Raw genomic sequence first — 19652 nt, forward strand, 5'->3', positions numbered from 1 at the left:
TAATTATGACTCTGATTTCATTCACATGCATTCGGTTCTGCGTTACTGGCACCAGCGTCAATAACTTCCGCGGCAACAAGGCTCGCCATTGGCTGTTTCGGTTGCTGACAATTTTTAGGGATACACGAGCCGTTGACACGCACCGGCTCGCGAAGGTATAGAACGGTTTTTTGAACGCCTCGAAACTGATCGTTCGCCCGAAGCCGAAGTTTACCGAGACTTTACGATTTTTGTGTATATGATACATATTCTGATTCTGATCTCTGTCAATGTATTCCTTGTACAACTTTTGCGTTATGCGTATCACGCATTGGTTGTGCGAAGTCAGAGCAAATTCTGTGCGAATTGAAAGGACACATTGGATGATTAAAGCTTGAACTTTTGCGTGTAATTTCTGTTATTTTAACACCTAAAGGGACCAAATTGAAAACACAGCCTGTAAGGTTTTTCCCGTAACAAACTAACAACTTCTGTTACATTTTTGTTTTTTCTTTCTGATCGGGTTGGTACGCTTGTGACATGTGACAACGATATGAGCCGTGAAGTGAAACGACGAGTTGCAGCTGCGAACAGGGCTTACTACGGACTGCTAAACCAGCTAAGGTCCCGTAGTTGGGAATCTCGCACAAAACTCGCGCTGTATAGGACGCTGATACTCCCGGTGGCCCTTTACGGACATGAAGCATGGACGCTGAAGAAAGCTGATCGACGAGTGCTCGGAGTTTTTGAGCGTAAAGTTCTGCGATCGATACTTGGCGGTAAATAGGAAGGTGGAGTGTGGCTCAGACCCATGAATCATTCAGTGGGCTAGACATGTAGCCTGGATTCCTGACGAGAGAGCCGCCAAAACTATCTTCAGTAGAGAACCAGGAAGAGGCCGTTGACTCCGTAGTAGGCCTCGCACGCGGTGGATGTGCGCGGTGGAAGAAGATGCACGATCTGCTGGTGTACGGGGAGACTGGAGAACGGCTGCCCAAGGCAGAAGAAGCTGGACATCTCTAATTCGTTCGGCCCTAGACCGGTGAACGGTTAGCCAAAAAAGTAAAGTAACGTTAGTAATATTCACTTTTTGGGTCATAGAATATTGATGTTGTATTTGAAGTAATAATTGAAGTATAAACTGTGAAATTTGAAGTTATATTAGTGCTAAAGAAATATCGAAATAAAAAAAATGCTTCTAATTTAAAAGACTTTAATTACGAGCAATAAAATTTCGATTATAATTTATTGAAATGGAAATTAAACCTTTCATTCGACACTAAGATTGTTTAAAATAATCCAGTCATCTTTAGAAAAACGAATGAATTTGAAAAGTCATCGGTACATGTGTCTTTTCACAACTTTTGAACCACATGCCTTATCATTATAAAAATCTTAATTTACCTTTAGCATTGATACCCGTTAATTTTATACCGATATTGTTTAAATCGGTTATGTAGTTTGTAAGACGATAAAGTTTCGTGATTTTCATATTTTGATACATTACAGACAAAATTACAGTCCAATTACAATGAAATTCAATAGGGTGTTATGAAGCAACTAAACCTTTCAATTGACACTAATTTTGTGGAATTCTGTCCAGTCATCTCTGAGAATTGTGAATGAGTTTAAGTATTCTTCTGAATATGTTTCTTTTCATAGCTAGATTTCACATTTTTAAACATAACAGGCAGTCTTGTCCACTTACTCATCTTTGTGCATTTATCAACACATAAATTGCATCACATCAGTTTATTAGTAGGCATTGTGATGAGCAAGAAAAATAACACAACCTTATTGAGCGATGCCTTTGCGCGTAGGGAGTGTGGAATATAACTACGCACATGAGTAGGCGAGCCAAAGCTGCGTGCTGTTGAGCAAATTTACTGTGTTTAGGCTAAATTTATCATAGACCTGCACCGTGATAGTAAAAAAACTCAGTTAGCATAACACAGTGAGTATAGCGCAGAGCCCTACGTAAACGCTATAGAACAGGTTATTAAGGAAACAGTCAGAAAAGTTTTCCCAGCTTGAATTTTCATCATAGTGCCCTTATCATTGAACAATGAATGTGCGCTATCTACATTTTATCAGTTGCGATCGAGAAAGTCTCTCTGCGGGAGCTTTATGCGCCTACTCTTTACTCTTGTTCAACATGCTTCAGTGTTCTATTCAAATTATATAAGCCTCTTTGACTGATAACAGGCAAAGTAAGAGTCCGATTGCAAAACAAATCAATAGGGTTTTATGGGGCAATTAGACCTTCCATTTGACACTGATTGTATGAAAATCGGTCCAGTCATCTATGGGAAATATGGGTGAGATTAAAAAGTCTCAAGAACACGTTTCCTTCAATAACTTTTGAACCACATGTTCAATATTTATAATATTCAAAAGTCAACGGTTTATAGGTAGCACCCCCCATACACATAGACACACACACACACATACAGAAAATGCTCACCTCTTCGAGCTGAGTCGAGTGATATATACCTATCTTCGATTTTTCAAGCGATTGCTATTGTAGAAAATCACTATAAAAAGTTAAATTGAAAACAATAAATTTTCAGGGGTAAGCTATGAAAAACTACACAAGAGGTAGATAGAAGTATAATGACTTCAACGAAGTTGTTTCCTTTTTTTTAAGGGCGGGATTTGTTAGTAGCTTAAGTATTTATGATAAATATTAGTAAGTTATGAGTATGTGTGTCCAATCACAAATGGTGACTTCTCAACATTGTTAGAAAAATTCTAATTTTAATTGTTAGGATTTGTTTGCTTTCGCAATTAGGACTTATCGTTCGTAGGGATTTAAACTTACTTGTCAGAAAAGGGGAAATAAACTTACAACTAAATTAATTGCTAACTTATTGGCTATAAAGCGAGCTTATCGTAGCAATAGAGGATTGCAAAGATTTTTGTCGCAAATTGTTAATAATTTTATTTGACATAGCTTTTAATGGTTCAACACCAGTAAGTCTATGTAATTCGAGGGTACCAAACCAAGGAAAACCAAAGGCTTCAAAATCATTTCCAGAATTTTATTCTGAATCCTTTGGAGCGTTTTCTTCCTTGTTGAACAGCAACTTGACCAGATCGGTACAGCATAAAGCATTCCTGGTCTAAAAATTTGTTTGTGAATCAAAAGTTTGTTCTTTAAACAAAGTTTAGAATTCCTGTTGATGAGAGGATATAAACATCTCATATATTTGATGCACTTGGCTTGTATACTCTCAATGTGCTCTTTGAAAATAAGTTTTTTATCGTAAATTAGTCCCAAGTACTTAACCTTGTCAGACCAACTTAAAATAACCCCATTCATCTTGACAACGTGATTATTGTTCGGCTTATGCGGAAAAATTATCATTTGAGTTTTAAAAGCATTGGGAGAGATTTTCCACTTTCGCAAGTAGGAAGAAAAAATATCTAAACTTTTCTGCAATCGACTGCATATGACACGAAGACTTTTTCCTTTCACGGAAATGCTTGTGTCATCGCAGAACAATGACTTTGTGCATCCTGGAGGCAAATCAGGAAGATCTGAAGTGAAAGTTGTTTCCGCTAAAATATGTTACAACTTGCCAAGCAAAATGGATTTTAATACTCCAAAATGGAAAAGTTAAGATTCTTTTCTCACCATTAAATGGATCAATCACAAAACTGCAACTCATACAACATGGAAATCCGAATTTTGAATCAAAGAATATATGAAATAGAGGACTTTAGCGAAATTAAAAGTGAAAATAGAATTTAGTTGGCTCTCAAATTGTGTTTATACCATTTATTTGGAATTGTGCTTAGACATAAAGAAACACCCTATAGTTGCACACTAATATAAGCACCTTGGTTTTTATCAATGACTATTGGCTATTCGGCTATGGCTATTACTATGAATGTCTGAATTGCTATTTGCAGTGATTTTTAGACTTTTGTGCAAATATTTCTAGAGAATCAATCCAAAACATTTAAACGTCCTGCTTTGATTGATCGTTTTCTTTCAACCGCCATGACTTATAACACGTTTCATTACATGTTTCTGGCATAATTTATTAGCGGAAAGTCCAATCTACCTAGTAGTTTGGTTAAAAAAAAATTTCAGAAAAACTGCCGAAGTTGTGTTGTTACTAAATGAATGATAGAAGGGCAAACCTAAGAGAGGTCTTTAATAAGGGAGGATTTACTACAGTTGCATCCACGACATGCAAAATACATCTACAAATATACTTCAATCAATAGCTGAAATACCTGAACAATTCTCTTTACTCTAAACATAAAAAAAATCACGAAAATTCATTATTTCTCGACCTTTTAGAGTAGGGTCTTCCCTTTATAGGCTCCCTTAACGAGGCATGAGATCATAAACCACACCTAAAAGAAATAAATAAAATAGCACATACGGTCAAATAATCTTAACCAATAGGAGAAAAGAACATCGATTTTCGAGTTCAACTATTGAGCCTTCAGTGATTTCTCACATCATCAAAACAACAAGAGGGTATATTGCACCCCAGGCAGGATTAAGACTCAGCTAGTAAGCAAATAAATTTAAATAAAAAATGAACCAAGTTTTCAGAACGGCATACTTCCAGTGAGAGGACTAAAAAAATTAAAAGACTTATTTTGGAAAACATGTTATAGAACTCAACACCAAGTGGACGGTCAACATGACCGTAAGGTAATAATATTCTTAAGTTTTTGCTCTAGTCTCTTCGATTAGAAACGAAGCACGTTTCGGTAAATATAAAATCAAAACAAACCGGTCATTACAAAATAATGTTCAAGTATTTTCAAAAATAATTTTCATATTACGTTTCACTGAAGTAACCACTGCCAAAGATTTTTTTTGCAACCATTTTCCAAATGTCTTTTAGCACTAATGAGGTTTTTAAAAACAAACCGAAAATAAATTACGTATCATCCTTGTTTCTTTTTACTGATTCCGAATCAGCTCTCAACCCAGTGTTAATCCAGTTTAGAAAATTTTCATCGCAATAATATCCATACATTAGTTTATGTACAGCAAAGGTCGATGGACGAATAAATTTTGTGGTCGGTTCATTTTCTCTCATTTAACAATTAGCTAAATGCTGCGCACGACCTGCGCACTTCATTTCCAGCGATAAGCAAGGCCATTTCGTGACACTACCGTACACGTGCAAATTTTCGAATTTTACACGCCAAACCGACGCATTGATGTCATTCGCTTTCCAATAACTCTGGTGTGGGGTGAATCGAAACAGCGCTCAACCGCCTACAACACGTATCCAGCAGCATAGTGGCGCTAGGCAGCATGATGAATGGTCCAGATGAATCACTCTATTTTTGTCGAGTCCACCTCCTATCCTGCTGCCAGGTCTGCCAACCAGTCGGAACCCTATGGCGACGTACCTTCTAAGGTCACACACAAGCAGATCCAATCATACACACACGCACAAACAGATCACACAAATTTCACTCGGAAATTCCCAGCTGCGAGTGGTCAGCATGGAGAAACACTACGTTTGGTTTTCACAACTGCCTCCCCCGCCTCCATGCGGTCACCAATCATGTTCTGTCCGTTTGCTTTCGATCACAAAACAACGTCGGTCGATCTGCTTGGACTGAAAATTTTCACCAGCCGCAACTCATGGCACTTTATTATACGCGGCTCACCACTTGTCCGGAATTTTATTCCATCGCTTTTCCCTGCGCGTGTTTTATTTTTATCCCATATTTTCGCTGGGAATAATTCACATTTCCGAAGAATCCCTCTCACTTCAAAGTATGGAAAACAGCGGGTAGCACATTTTTTCACTTTTGATTTTTTGTCACCCAAACCGCGCTTCTTCCAGAAGGTTCCGATTGGCAAGACGCATGGCACGAGTGGACGGAAGTGGACTATCCGATGTTCATCTGTTTCTCCGAGAGTTGTCGAAAGCTGGTATGCAGGTTTTTGAACGAATGTCCAACGCGCTCGTAAATATACCTTTCAACTGGTCTTTGCTGAGTTCTTGCTGCAAAGAGACGGAAGGGAGAGAACGAGAAAGAAACAGGAGGTTAGAATAAATAAATGTACACTGCAGCGGGAACAGCAATTAAAACATTATTTAGGAGGTCGTTAACAATGAAACACAGCGGGCGGCATTTGCACTGTTGATGGACACTTTAGTGTTTGACGGTGGTTTACTACGCGCCGTGTTTGGCTGCATTCGAGCTGTCAGCTATTTATCATTGGGATGAGCAACTTGTTAGCCGTCCGAATTTTGCCCGCTCAAGGCAGCAGCAAGTTGCTGCCAAAAAGCTGCAGGATGCTAGAGGAATCGTGAGAGGTTGCTGGTGTCCAAGCTTTGGAACCATGGTTGAAACATGAATGGCATGAGTTTCCAATAATCAACGTGTCTTGGTATGTATATATACACATACATACATTAGAAGTACATTTTAACTAATGTTTTTTCATTCATTTAAGCACAAAATAGACAAAAAATAGAGGAAATGAGGCTTCCGTTTTACACTATTCTACTTGTAAAACAAACACAAAATGACCTATTTCACAAAAACGCAACATTTTAAAATAAACTTTCTTATTATAATTGTTGTATATCGATATTCTGGAAGTTAAAGAAATTTATATTGTGTGTTGAAAGCGTATGTGGATTAACATGGCATGACTGCCGTCGGAAAATGACTTTTACTTCATTTACAGTTATTTTCATTGATGAAACGGTAACTGGCGAGTTAATTAATATTTTATCATATCCACGAAGAGAATAAATCATTCAATTCGGTGTTCTGGGTTGTACTGAGACCGGTGGCATTAGCATTCGAAGTAGACTATTGTATTGAACGTAGAGAATCATCATTGACATTTTGCTTTGACAGGGAAACCAGTGTACAGTGCCCCTGCAGGCCAAATCGTTTTTGTTAGCGTTTTTTAGCCAAAAAGGCTCTGTTCACGTTCGATCACGAGATAAGTGTATGCGTTTGACACTTTTAAAGTAGAATACTTCTCTCAGGAAGTTCGGCTACATGGGGATGTGAAATGAAAATCTAAAACCGAAAAAAGTGAAAAATATGTCCAATTTCAAATGCTAATGAATCGGTTAGTACTCGATGGATTTTCTTCGTTCTTGCAGCAATAGATTGGAAAATCTTCTAAGATTCTTCCCAAATGCAGATAATTGTAATTTTATTTTTCAAACTATTGTACTATTGAAAATAGTCAAGCCTTGTCAAAACGAAAACTTCGGCCTCTGATTGGTCGTTATATGCATGCTCCCCAAGCACGGTCGACAGAATCATAGACCTTGCCATTTTAAATGTGCTATTTGGCCTATATAAGAGCCTGTTTCACTCGAAGCCGCTCATTATAATTCTAGACTGCAACAACAGCAGTCTTCCCTCAGCAACAGCAGTGGATACAGGACAACGACCACAGCTGTGGTATGGCAACGGATAGCGGAGCGCGTCTCAGCATCGATAGCAGGACCAGGTGATGCAGGGCAGCGAACACCTATGGCAACAGAAGCGTCCACTACTGTGGCAACGGGGATAGCGCAGCGGTTGACGTTGGTCTCAGCATCTATATAAGCAGGTCCAGCTGATGCAGTGTGGCATTTTAGTGAAATGCTGTCTCTGAGCTATATTAATATTATTAAGTCCAAACATGATAAGCAACTATATTATTGAGAATGGTCAATCCTTGTTGAAGCGCAACATTCGACTGATATGATTAGTCGTTAATATGATTACTTCCAAAGGCTGGTCGACAGAAGCATAGACCTTGCCATTTTAAATTTGATATTTGTCTGTATAAGAGTAAGGATGGGAAATATCGACTGATATGGCTATCGATAGTTATCGATGATTTACTCCTACTATCGATGATTTCCTATTACTACCGATAACTATCGATAGGTTTTTCATCTCTATATAAGAGCCTGTTTCACCCGAAGCCGCTCATTATAAATTTAGACTGCGACAACAGCAGTCCTCCCTTAGCAGCAGCAGAAGCAGTGCAGTGGATATAGCAGCAGTAGCAGTGCAGCGAATAATGACCACAGCTGTGGTATGGCAACGGATAGCGGAGCGCGTCTCAGCATCGATAGCAGAACCAGGTGATGCAGGGCAGCAGATACCAATGGCAACGGAAGCGTCCACTACTGTGGAAACAAGGATAGCGCAGCGGTTGATGTTGGTCTCAGCATCAACATAAGTAGGGCCAGCTGATGCAGTGTGGCATTTTAGTGAAATGCTGCCTCTGAGCGATAGCAGGCACACTAGCAAATGCATCCAACGAAAAGAACGTTCTGAAAAACTTTTCAGTGTTTATTTTCCCCCAAGGAATACTTTATTTGCACTGCCATTGATAACGCAAAGATGTGATCGGCATCTTATCAGACATTGAATTAAACAACAAATTGTCCTTTTCAGGATGAAATAAAAACCTAATTGGGTAGTTAATATTTTCTCTTAAATCAATTTACACTTTCAAGAAATTTGTAACAGATATATATTTGGTTTCATCTCCGTGTCTCAGAACGTACTGAATTATCTTTTCCTTCAGTCATGAGCACAACATCCGAAAAGCTTTCATTATCAGCAATAAAAATAATTTTTCGCATAATTTAAGATTCAAAAATTATCAAGTCCAAATCCTTGTTGAAGCGCAAAATTCGACTGATCTGATTAGTCGTTAATATGATTGCTTCCCAAGCACGGTCGACAGAATCATAGACCTTGTCATTTTAAATTTGCTATTTGTCTGTATAAGATGGGAAATATCGACTGAAGTGGCTATCGAAAGTTATCGATGATTTCCTACTACTATCGATAGGTTTTTCATCCCTATATAAGAGCCTGTTTCAGCCAAAGCCGCTCACAACAGTTCTAGACAGCGACAACAGCAGTCGTCCTCCCTTAGCAGCAGCACTAGCAGTGCAGTGGATACCAGCGATGGCGGAAAGCGGCCACAGCTGTGGCGTAGTAATTGATAGCGCACTAGTTGCAGTGGATCCCAGCAACGGGACTGTGGATACCAATGGCAGTGTATAGCGGCCACAACTGTGGCATGGCTATGGATAGCGCACTAGTCGCAGCGGATCTTAGCATCGATAGCGGCTGATGCAGTTAGGCACTTTAGTGAAATGCAGTCTCTGTGCGGTAGCGGGCACTAGTAAATGCATTCAATGAAAAGTCTCATTTTGACAACACATGAACCGTCTAGTTTTGAGTGTTAAATCAGCTTTTCACTGTTTATTTTATCACAAGGAATACTTTATTCGCACTGTCAGTGATAACGCCAAGATGTGATCGGTATCTTATCCGATATTGAATTGAACAAAAATAAAAAATGACTAACACGCAAGCAGCCGGGTTTTCTTGTAAAAGTATTCTACTTCATTCTTGAGGTCGTGGCTCTGCACACAACCCTCCTGTGATTTTTTTGCTTTGTTTCTATCAGTTTCAACATTTCTGTCGTGGAAAAAGCTCATGTGAGTTCCCAGTTGTGTTCCAGCGAAAATTTCAGAAGACAGGTTTTGCTTGCAATTGCTTGTGCGAAACATCAAAATTAGAACAGCTTTTTAACGTAAATTTCGACGTAAATTTCGTCACGTTTAACTACATTTTCGTTTGCTGGTCGGCTTCATAAGAACAGGTAAGCGTGTTTTGCTTATTTTTGCAATGATTTCTTGGAAATTTGGTTTTTAAACCGTACATATTCCGCGAACGTCGGCTTAATGAGATAAATAATTCACTTAAAACCATAGAAATTGCTATGTTTATGAGTTTTTTTAAGTATTTTGTTTTTTGATGAAGAATTTCGTTTTACGACCCTATATATGGGAGTAGGGTAGGGAACATATTCTAAGCAGCTTTAGGAACCGCCTGTGTATTCAGACGAAATACTCGAAATGTGTTGGGTGAAACTCAAACAGTAGTATATCAATCTGTTCTCTATCGTTTTCTCTGTCAGAACTTGTTTTCAGATTGTAAAACTAAGTCAGCAAACTTTAGCAATCATCAATCAAAGTTATCAATCGAGGGGCACTATTCCAATCACCCCGCACCTATTTTAAGCAGTTTCCATCTGTTTTGCAGGCGTTTTTTACAGCACCCGAAGTGGCTCCTGAATGGCTGCAATATAGGTCGATTTGTTTCAATTGCAATTGTTCACAGATTACTTTGTGATTAACGGTATTTCTTATATTCGTAAGACAGCTAGACAATCAAAGTTTTCGTTTCCATCATTGAAATTGTTGATATTGATCAAAATGCAGGAGTTTGAGGCCTGTTTTCTTCGACTGATTAAAATAGGCGCTACTGCTTAAGCCGTTCTCTACCCTACATGTTGAAAAACCAAAAACATCGCGAACGTCACGAAAATTATCTGCTTTCAAATATTTAAAACTCCGTCGGTTTTCTTCATTCTCACAGCAATCGATTGGGAAATCATCTATGAGCCCGCCCAAAAACACAAAAAATAAGTTTGATCACAGCTGTTGTACTGTTCAAGATTGTCAAGCTTTGTTGAAACACCGATTTGGTCTCTTAATACTTGCTTTCCCTAATACGGTCGAATACTATACCTAGTTAACTGGGAAGGCGCTATTTGGGCTATTTAAGAGCCTGCGGGCAGTATCAGTATTGCCAGCAGCGGTAGCGGATAGCAGTAGCGGATTTACTGAAAATTGGATCGACCAGCAGGAAGCAGAGCTGCAGCAGGCGGTGATTTCGAATATCTCGCTGCCTTTCTTAGCGGATGGACCAATAGAGTAACACTACAGCGCTAAATTTTGGGTCTTCATTCTGTGTAGGAAGCACTGTCGACTTACAGGTAGTAAAAATGGGTTTTCCACATCTGAGTATTACAGTTATCATGAGTTTACTATTGAGGAACGGAATACTATTTATTGCTAAGAACTGTTAGCATTATAGTTAGAAAGTATACCACCTATGATTGGTTCGCAGTTACTTTACAACTCATTAGTCATAGTTTCGAGAAAAACGGGTTTCAAAAATTTAAGACTTCCCATTCTGATTGGACCTATTTGGGCCAATTTATTTATTTCTAGCAAAACATTTCAAAAGGTCCTATCTGTTTTGATCGATTTTTTTATTGATCGCTTTCATTCAATCACCACAACTTATTAAACATCTTTTATAACGAGTTATTTGCACAAGTTGATAGCGGAGGGATCACGCTAGCCTTCTGAATGAAAACCACGCTTGGGAGAGTTACTAAAGCTGAACCACTACCAAAATGAAACGACGCTCCGGAAAAACTATGAAAGCAGATAGGACCTTTTGAAATGTTTATCTAGATTTATTCCGTCAAAAGAGTAAAAAAAAAAATATTTTTTCGCAAAATTCAATTTTATTATTCAACATAGAGGGTGGCCACTCAAAACCCGGTTTTTCCCGGTTCGTTCAAATATTGTTCCTGGTTAATTGTACTTTTGAATTCTGTAGTTTTCCATGCAGTTAAGGAATAATAAAGCGTCACTTTCGATTTACATCTCAATATGCTCTAAGTCACTTTTTACGTGTTCAGCCTTATTGGAATCAAGAGATATACTCGCAAAAAATCGAAAAATGCGACGGATGTCACCTTTCCGAGAGGAGATGTCTACAAGTATCTTATAAAAAACGCATTTAATACTCATTACCGAGGGATTCTAGGCCAAATTAAGTTTGAAGGAATCGTTTTTACTTAAACCAGATAAGATTCAATATATAAAAGAGTAATATATAAAAGAGTATTATATAAAAGAGTATTTTCATAACACTTAAAACACGTTACTTCAGCAGCTCACGCATCTCCTCATCAATATCAATTTCGTGTCCTCCTCCGGCAACCTGTACTGTATCGTACACCAAGCGCTGCGCTACAAGTCTGTCTTTTTCCAAATTTATGACTACGCACTCCTTGTTCACGGAGAAACCTGGCTCTAACGTGGCATTGCCATGCGATAGAATCAGAATCTTCTTAATAAACATAGTACACTGGGGTCGCTTTTTACGCGGGTTGTTTTTTATGCGTTTTGTTGAACGTGATATTTTTACAATAACGCGGATTATTTTTGCTCGATTCGGAAGATTCTTTGCACGCGGTATCAAATAAGTTTAGTATGACTATACCTAATCTAATCTTTTAAATGCGATACAACCAACCGCGTAAAAAGCGACCCCAGTGTAAAGTTAGGAAGTTTCTTGCCTAAAGCAGCTATGAGATCTCTACAAAAAGTTTCAAGGTAGGAAGTCAGCAATGTCTTCGTCGAATGCATACTCAATAGTTGTGAGTATTCATGGCGACATCTATAAACTACAGTTCCCGCGAGATTATCGTTGTGAACCATTTGCTCTAGGCAAAATTCGAGCCATTTGAATGCTACTTCCGGCGAGCTTACCTTGGTCAAGTTAGCTTCCAAGAGAGATGAATAAAAACAAAAACTGTTTTATGCACTGTAAGATATGTCAGCCATCTTTTCCGGGTCACAGGACTAGTCTTTTTTTGGTTAAGTATTCGAGGAAACTAACTTAAGAAATTTTGGTCTTGTGATCGCCATGAGATGGCTGACAAAAAATGGTTTGTATGGCACAATCCCACCCCCACTGGCACAATCTCACCCCGGCTTGTAATGTTCAGTGAAATTCCCGGTTTTTTCCCGGTTTTTCCCGGTTCCAAACGATTCCAGGTTTTTTCCCGGTTCTCCCGGTTTTCCCGGTTGGGTGGCCACCCTGAACATAGTTGCCTTCGAGGGTTCTACAGCGATTATAGTGATCTTGCAACTTTTCGATATCATTTTTATAGTACTCTTTCGAATTTTCCTCAAAATAGGCCTCAGTTCCTCATCATCGGTTTGAATTTCTTGCCAACGACCATTCTCTTCAGGTCTTTGAACAGAAAATGATCGTTGAGGGCCAGATTTGGAAAACACGGTGGATGCGGAAGTAATTGGAAGCCAATTCATGCAGTTTTGCCATCGTTTTTATTGATTTGCGACACGGTACATACATAATAGTCGCTGTTGATCGTATGTCCCTTTAAGAGAGAGTCAATGAAAATTATTCCATGCGCATCCCAAAATACTGACGCCATAACCTTGTCTCTTTCCACGCTTTGGATTCGACTCGTCGCTTGCTCTCCGTTTTGCTGACCCTCTCAGCTATCTCACTCAACTTCATTTAACGGTCATTTGAAATTATTTTTTGGATTTTTTTTATATGTTTTCTGGAGTAATAGTTTCTTTTGAACGTCTACTGCGCTCATCCAAGTACCACAAAAAACATGTTAGAAAAAAATTCACAAAGACAGTAGTCATATAAGAGTGCTATAAGTGCAAATGAAAACATGTGTTGTTATTGAGTATAAACTGCCACTGCTTGTCTGTAACTTGTGTTTATGATGTTATCAAAACAGTACAGAAAACAACTTAAAATAATATATTTGTGAGAAGTTGTTTTTCAACAGTAATTTAATCACACTTCGAAAACAAACTCATTTTTTCCTGGTTTTGGAGATGATTTTCAATAACATGAGTTGAACAAATAATAACTATGACACAAATGGCACTTGTCTTCCAGATGTTTGCACTATTAGAAAAACTGTGTATGAAATGCCCATCCGGGGCAGCCGCGCCAGTTCAATCCTACACGCCAATTAACAATACTACGTACCTGTAAAGTGCTTTTCTCATGATTGGTCTTAGTATTCAACAGCCACTTGATCAAACTGTTATTGAAATGATTTAAACGATTTCAAAAAAACTATTCGAGGTGGGTCAAAATGAGCTATAAAAAGGTAAACAAATCGCTTATAGTGCAACCAATATCACTCCATTTTTTGTTACCGTATATCTAACAACGTTTTCTAGTTTTAATTTTTTTTGTCTAGATAACGTTATACGAAAACAATTTTAATATTCAACGTTTACGAAAACAATGTCAATATTCAAGCGACAGAAAGAAATTATGTTGAAAGGTTGAGCATTGATTTTTATCTTCAATCTATAATTAATTAAAAGTGCTACTGACAAAAACGATAGTCGATCTAGTTGCACTGCGCATAACAACACATTTACGCATGCGCTGGGCAAATGTTGTCATTGCAACACATTTGCGCTTCGTGTGGCGAATTCTGGACACACGAATGTGCGAATTTCTTTATTCCACTGGGCCAGTACAGATCTACCTAGAAAAAAGAAACAACATGAGCATGAGCATGAGCATGAGCATGATTGACCGCCCGCGGTTGCTACTCCGTTATTGCCAGATCAGCTGTAATTACACAGAGAACCAAAAGATGATGCTTGGGACCAACATGCATCCTCAATGTGTAAAAACTGGTGACCTTAATCTTTATAATAGGCAATACCAGCGCCGGCCGCGTCCGAATGCAGGTCAAAGAAGGAATTGGTATAGGAAAATGTTGACGTGATACTCGCTTATTGGAAGCCGAGAACACCTCTGCACTTCCACGAGAAATCACTGGGATGTTGGAAAAAGGGCAAGGTACACAGCAGGGTTCGTTTTGGTAAACGATGCACTGGTTTCGAGTGTCGGGTTCTTTAGAACAAGTATCGCGCGAACAGGTTCATTATATCCGCCCCGGTATTCATAATGCGATTCGAACCTATCAAGTTTGACAATGTAACACCGCAACAATAGGTACTGAACCTTTGATCAAATTGAACAATTTCAAATGATATGATATCTCCTCGTAAGGTGATCCTCTTTACACCGAAATCAATTGCGCGTTGTTGACCTATCGACCTCATGAAGATATTGACGCGGAGTCTCTAGGCGTTCGGTCAACCGGACATTATCTTCCTAACAGATCAATCAACGACGTTTCTCGTTCACACTTTGTCTGCTCTAAAAAAACGATAGGATCCCGCGAAAAACACACCTGAAAAACAGAATATAACAATGTTGCGCGCTTATTACGAAAACTAATCATGACTATTTTTCTTGCCAAACGTCGCGATCCTCTTCGTACTACGCACGCGATGTAGCCAATCAGCTATTTGGCAATCCCGAATACTTTCGAAGAAACGAATGCACGTCGGCCGACGCGATTCTTTGGAAGGTATACATCGCGTGTTCGTTAATCGCGATATTTATCGGCCGGATCAAATCTTCGGTTAAACAGTCACAGTGAGACATGAACAAGTATCTGGGTATACCCCTCGAAATCATTATATTCCGAAAACGTTCATTTAAGTAAAATTTTTCCGAGCCGAAAACGCGGTTTACATTGAAGCACTATGCAGGACCTCTCTATTTCCTCCTACCGACGCAGACACTCGGGGACACGACATTTCACGCCGATTCTCTCTTAGTTGTCGATGCGAATGTTGCCTATTAAATAGAAAAATTGGCAAAGTTTCATGCATACAAAGCCATACAAATAATTTAAAAATGCAAATTTCCATATTGACCAATATATAGTCTTAAGTTTGTTAACAAAATGCCGACCTAGTCCTGGTTGGAACATAGTATACAAAACATAAACAGCCCAAAAGCTAGAAAAATCGAAAAAGTGAAACATAAGATTACATGTATTATCACTGCACCATACTCCCAGCTTCCACAAACCACATCATTGCTCTCGAGGTGAGAACATGTTTGGCTGATAGAACCCTACTTGAAGCCTGACCGTGCAAAACCGCGGTAGATGACGGATTCGAGGTATACTATGTGTAATGTTGGCTCATTACTAAGTTGAGTTATTCATTACCTTATAATGGATGTGATGCACTTGGAAAGATTTAAAAATGGCAAAGCTTGGTGCATCTAAAACATTAAGTGCAAACATCCGGTGTAGATGTACATAATAATCAAAAGTCTTAAAATTATTTACAAGACAAACCAATCATGGTTATTTCAGGCTGACTAAACAATCATCGAAAGTCAAACTCAACAGTCACTTAAAAATCAATATTTGCTTAAAAACCTAAAAATCATGAAATGAAGCTTGACAAAATACCTACACAACTATGTCTAAATTTAGTAATTTGAATCGTAAAAATATAATAACAACATAGGATTCCAGGAAACTAGCTTTTTTTATTGAATAATTTTTAAATTTATTTAATTATTTCAGCCAAAGATATAAAAAATCTATTCAAGATCCGAAAACAAACCTCTCCTAGTTAAACAAAAAATGAGGCCGCTCAGGTAAAACTCCGCCAAAATAGCACATTTTTTTGTGTATCAACATAAACCATTAAATTTGCTCACAAAGTACTTTCTCCTTGTCCATCACCGCGATTCTATGTGCACGACGCCAGAATATAAACGCAAATTTGGTGCTTAAATACCAAACTAGTCATAATCAGGACATAGTATATAAATATATAAAACATCTGCTCAAAAGCTCGAAAAATCAAAAAAGCACAACTCCACAACACAACATTTCGACTTCGCCTGTTTCGTAAACTTAACAAACCTTGAGCAACATATTAGGCATCCTACCAACAACTCAACTACCGCAGGCCATCAACACAGAGACCCATAATAATCGCCTGGTATTTATATTTGTAACATCAAGTTGTACGTAAAAAACCAGCTCTCCAATAATGTTTACACAAAATATCACCAACATCACCACCGATACTTATCTTCAAATTACCGCTTTTGCTTTGAACCGTGGTATTGATTCGCGCTGCGTCGCACGGACTAACATAAGGAGGATTAAACACCGGTAGGATCGTAGCTACCTAGAAAAAAGAAACAACATTGCGATTTACTACGCAAGTGAGAGAGAGATGCCAGATGGTTGTTTACGAACTACGAATCGAAATCGAAATCGAAATGAATCAATGAACATTCTGTAATTCATAATCTATTTTCCACTGATTGACAAATATAAAACAATATCCAATGAATGGCGCATATTTTTTTCAGAAATAAAACGCAATGTTTCACCATGAAATTTGACGCGCACGTAAAACTTCGTATTAAAAGCATCAGATAGTTGATCTAATGTTGTTTCTTATTTTTTGGTGATTATTCGAAACGCCATGGTCACTAATATTTTTCCTCTATAGTTCCTAATACAAATCAGCGTTGCTCTGCAATATTTTCATTTTGAAGTTTTGGGTTAAGGATGTTTCGATTAGTTTGCAATTACAACTTGAAAATAACCTATTTTTGACGTATTTTTACCGTACTGGTACTCGAGATTATTTTGCAGCTTCAGTATAACAACCCAAGTAACACACGTTGGTATTGAATAGTTGACGTTACCTATTCCATGACATCAATATCACCAGAAAAGCGCAAAACATGAAGGCTAGTAGAACAAGTACCGATAACTGCATGAAAGTAAGCCAACTTGATATAATTAAGTGGCAAAATACATCTCGAGTACTAATACGGCAATGCGCAAATCTGTTGCTATGACAACTGTTAACCAGCGCATGCGCAAATGTGTTATGTCTGCGCAGTGCAACTAGATCGGCAATTTCTTTTTTCAGTGGCAGTTTTGATTGATTATAAATTGATGACAAGAAATAATATTCAACCATTCAAAAAGAGTTGTTTCTTTCGCTTGAACATTGAAATTGTTTTCGCATAGTTTCAACGTTATCTGAATATAAAATCTAACAAAACTAGAAAACGTTGTTAGATATACAATAACAAAAATCCGAAGTGATATTGGTTACACTGCAAGGGTTTTGTTTATCTTTTGATGGCGCGTCAAAACCGCTCCGAATAAATATAGAAATCGTTCATATAATTTCAATAATAATTTGATCAAGTAATTTTAAGTTAGGTGTTAAATGCTACGACTACTGTACTAAGGAAAAGCATTTTACAGGTACGTAGTGTTGTTATTAGACTGTGTAATGTCTTATGAAAAGACCAAGTGATAGTGATTGTCATTCTTAAACTCATGTTATTAAAAACATCTCCAAAACAAGAAAAAACGAGCTTGTTTTCGAAATGCGGTTGTATTACTGATAAAAAACAACTTCAAACACAATATAATAACACAAGTTTTCAATTGCGCTTGTAGTACAATTATATGACTACTTTCGTTGTTACTTATTTTCTAACATGTTTTGTGTGTGACTTGGGAAGCTGGCTTGCTTTCGTGAAGTTATATAATACTTCATATAGTACCAGCACTTGTTCTAGTAGCCTTCAATTTTTGCGCTTTTCTTGTGATAGAGATGTCATGGAAACGGTAATGTCAACTGAAATCTTTGACTGAAGGTTGTATTGGAGAAGATACCTCAACTGCTCTACAACAACGTGTGTTACTTGGTCAGCATCAACTGTGCCCACACGACCAGTTCGAAATTGACGAAACCAATGTTCCACAGTTGCAAAAGCTGGAACAGAGCCCGGATAACGTTTGTCAAGCCAAGATTTGGCTTGCACTGTTTTTTTACATCAACAAGCAATACTGTATCAATGCACGAAACTCGGATTTTTCCATTTTTTCATAACAGAAGTTGCTTCACTTTTCATGCTGTAACTCATGACGCATTCGACCGATTGCTTTCAAATTTGGATACGTATCCATTGAAAGATGATGCTTCGTCAAGTATATTTTTACAAGAGGCTAATTTTTTCGAGACATTCATTGGCTGTTTAGTGTTTATCTATTAGCAGGGCAAACATCCGGGGGTTATGCGGAATCATAGAAACATAAAAAAATTGCATTATTATGTTACTAATAACCAATTACATTCAAGGTTATTTCAGCTCTGGTGACGATGAAGTGAGTCTCATGAATGAAGGCAAACAAAAAAAAGGATGTGTTAGCCAGGCTTCGATCAGCTATGAAACATATTTGAACTGAAGACATATGTAAATAGAGTATTTTACCAATTTTTGGGAATCTATGTCAGTTGTCATGTTTTAAACAGCCGTTTTCCTTTTAGTAAGTTGTCAAAAATCATCTATTGATTCTGATTATAATTTTCTGCTCTTCATCTTATTTACTTCAACAGGAAGTTAAATAGAAATCAGTTAAACAGAGCTTCAGAATTTTATTGTAAAAAATCATTCTAACAGTTCCATCTTTGTCAACCCATTTGCGTTTTGATCAGAAAGCTTGTGAAACTATACTTATTTCATTTTCTTTAATAACTATGAACTAATAGGGCGTCGTACACAAATTACGTAACGCATGAATGGGGGGGAGGGGGATTAAGTCTGCGTTACTTATCGTTACGTAGGGGGAGGGGGGTAGTAGAACAGTTACGTAACTGTGATGTTTGCTTGAAATTGAAAATTTTGGAGGGGGGTCAGGCTGTTCAGCGTTGCGTAATTTTAGGGGGGGAGTCATATCGTACGCTACCTATCGTTACATAGGGGGAGGGGGTTGTAGGGGGTCTGAAATTTAGATTTTTAGCGTTACGTAATTTGTGCACGACGCCTAGTAAAGACCTTCTTCATTATCCTGCCGTTTGAAGTAATTTACAAGCGATAAAATTAGAAATAAAGATTTTGCAATTTTCACTTGAATAGAGAAAGGTTAACGTGCGTTTTGCAACTAGAAAATATTCTCTTTAAATTTGTTCTAGCAACACAATCTCGATCAATATGCTGTGTCGAAGAAAATCCAAAATTTGTTTGAAATTTTATTCTAATATTGATCCCGAAGCTCTCGTTAATCGTAAGCGTTCAAAATTCCCACGTTATTTGTTACTTCTAGTACGATGAAAACAGGATTA

At 38.0% G+C, this 19652-nt stretch overlaps 1 protein-coding gene across 4 annotated transcripts in view; it reads right to left on the reverse strand.

Annotated features, from left to right (window-relative positions):
• LOC129725266 (troponin C, isoallergen Bla g 6.0101-like) overlaps positions 1 to 19652 on the reverse strand; it is a 54568-nt gene that overhangs the window by 27056 nt on the left and 7860 nt on the right. For all 4 annotated transcript variants that reach the window (XR_008728041.1, XR_008728043.1, XR_008728042.1 and 1 more), the window contains exon 2: positions 5945 to 5972. Coding sequence is in view for 1 of the 4 variants with exons in the window: in XM_055680861.1 (XP_055536836.1) it covers positions 5945 to 5972 (28 nt within the window). In the remaining 3 variants the exon portion in view is untranslated. The remainder of the gene's footprint in view (positions 1 to 5944; positions 5973 to 19652) is intronic.

Source organism: Wyeomyia smithii, chromosome 2 (genome assembly GCF_029784165.1).
Source record: "Wyeomyia smithii strain HCP4-BCI-WySm-NY-G18 chromosome 2, ASM2978416v1, whole genome shotgun sequence".
NCBI lineage: Eukaryota > Metazoa > Arthropoda > Insecta > Diptera > Culicidae > Wyeomyia > Wyeomyia smithii.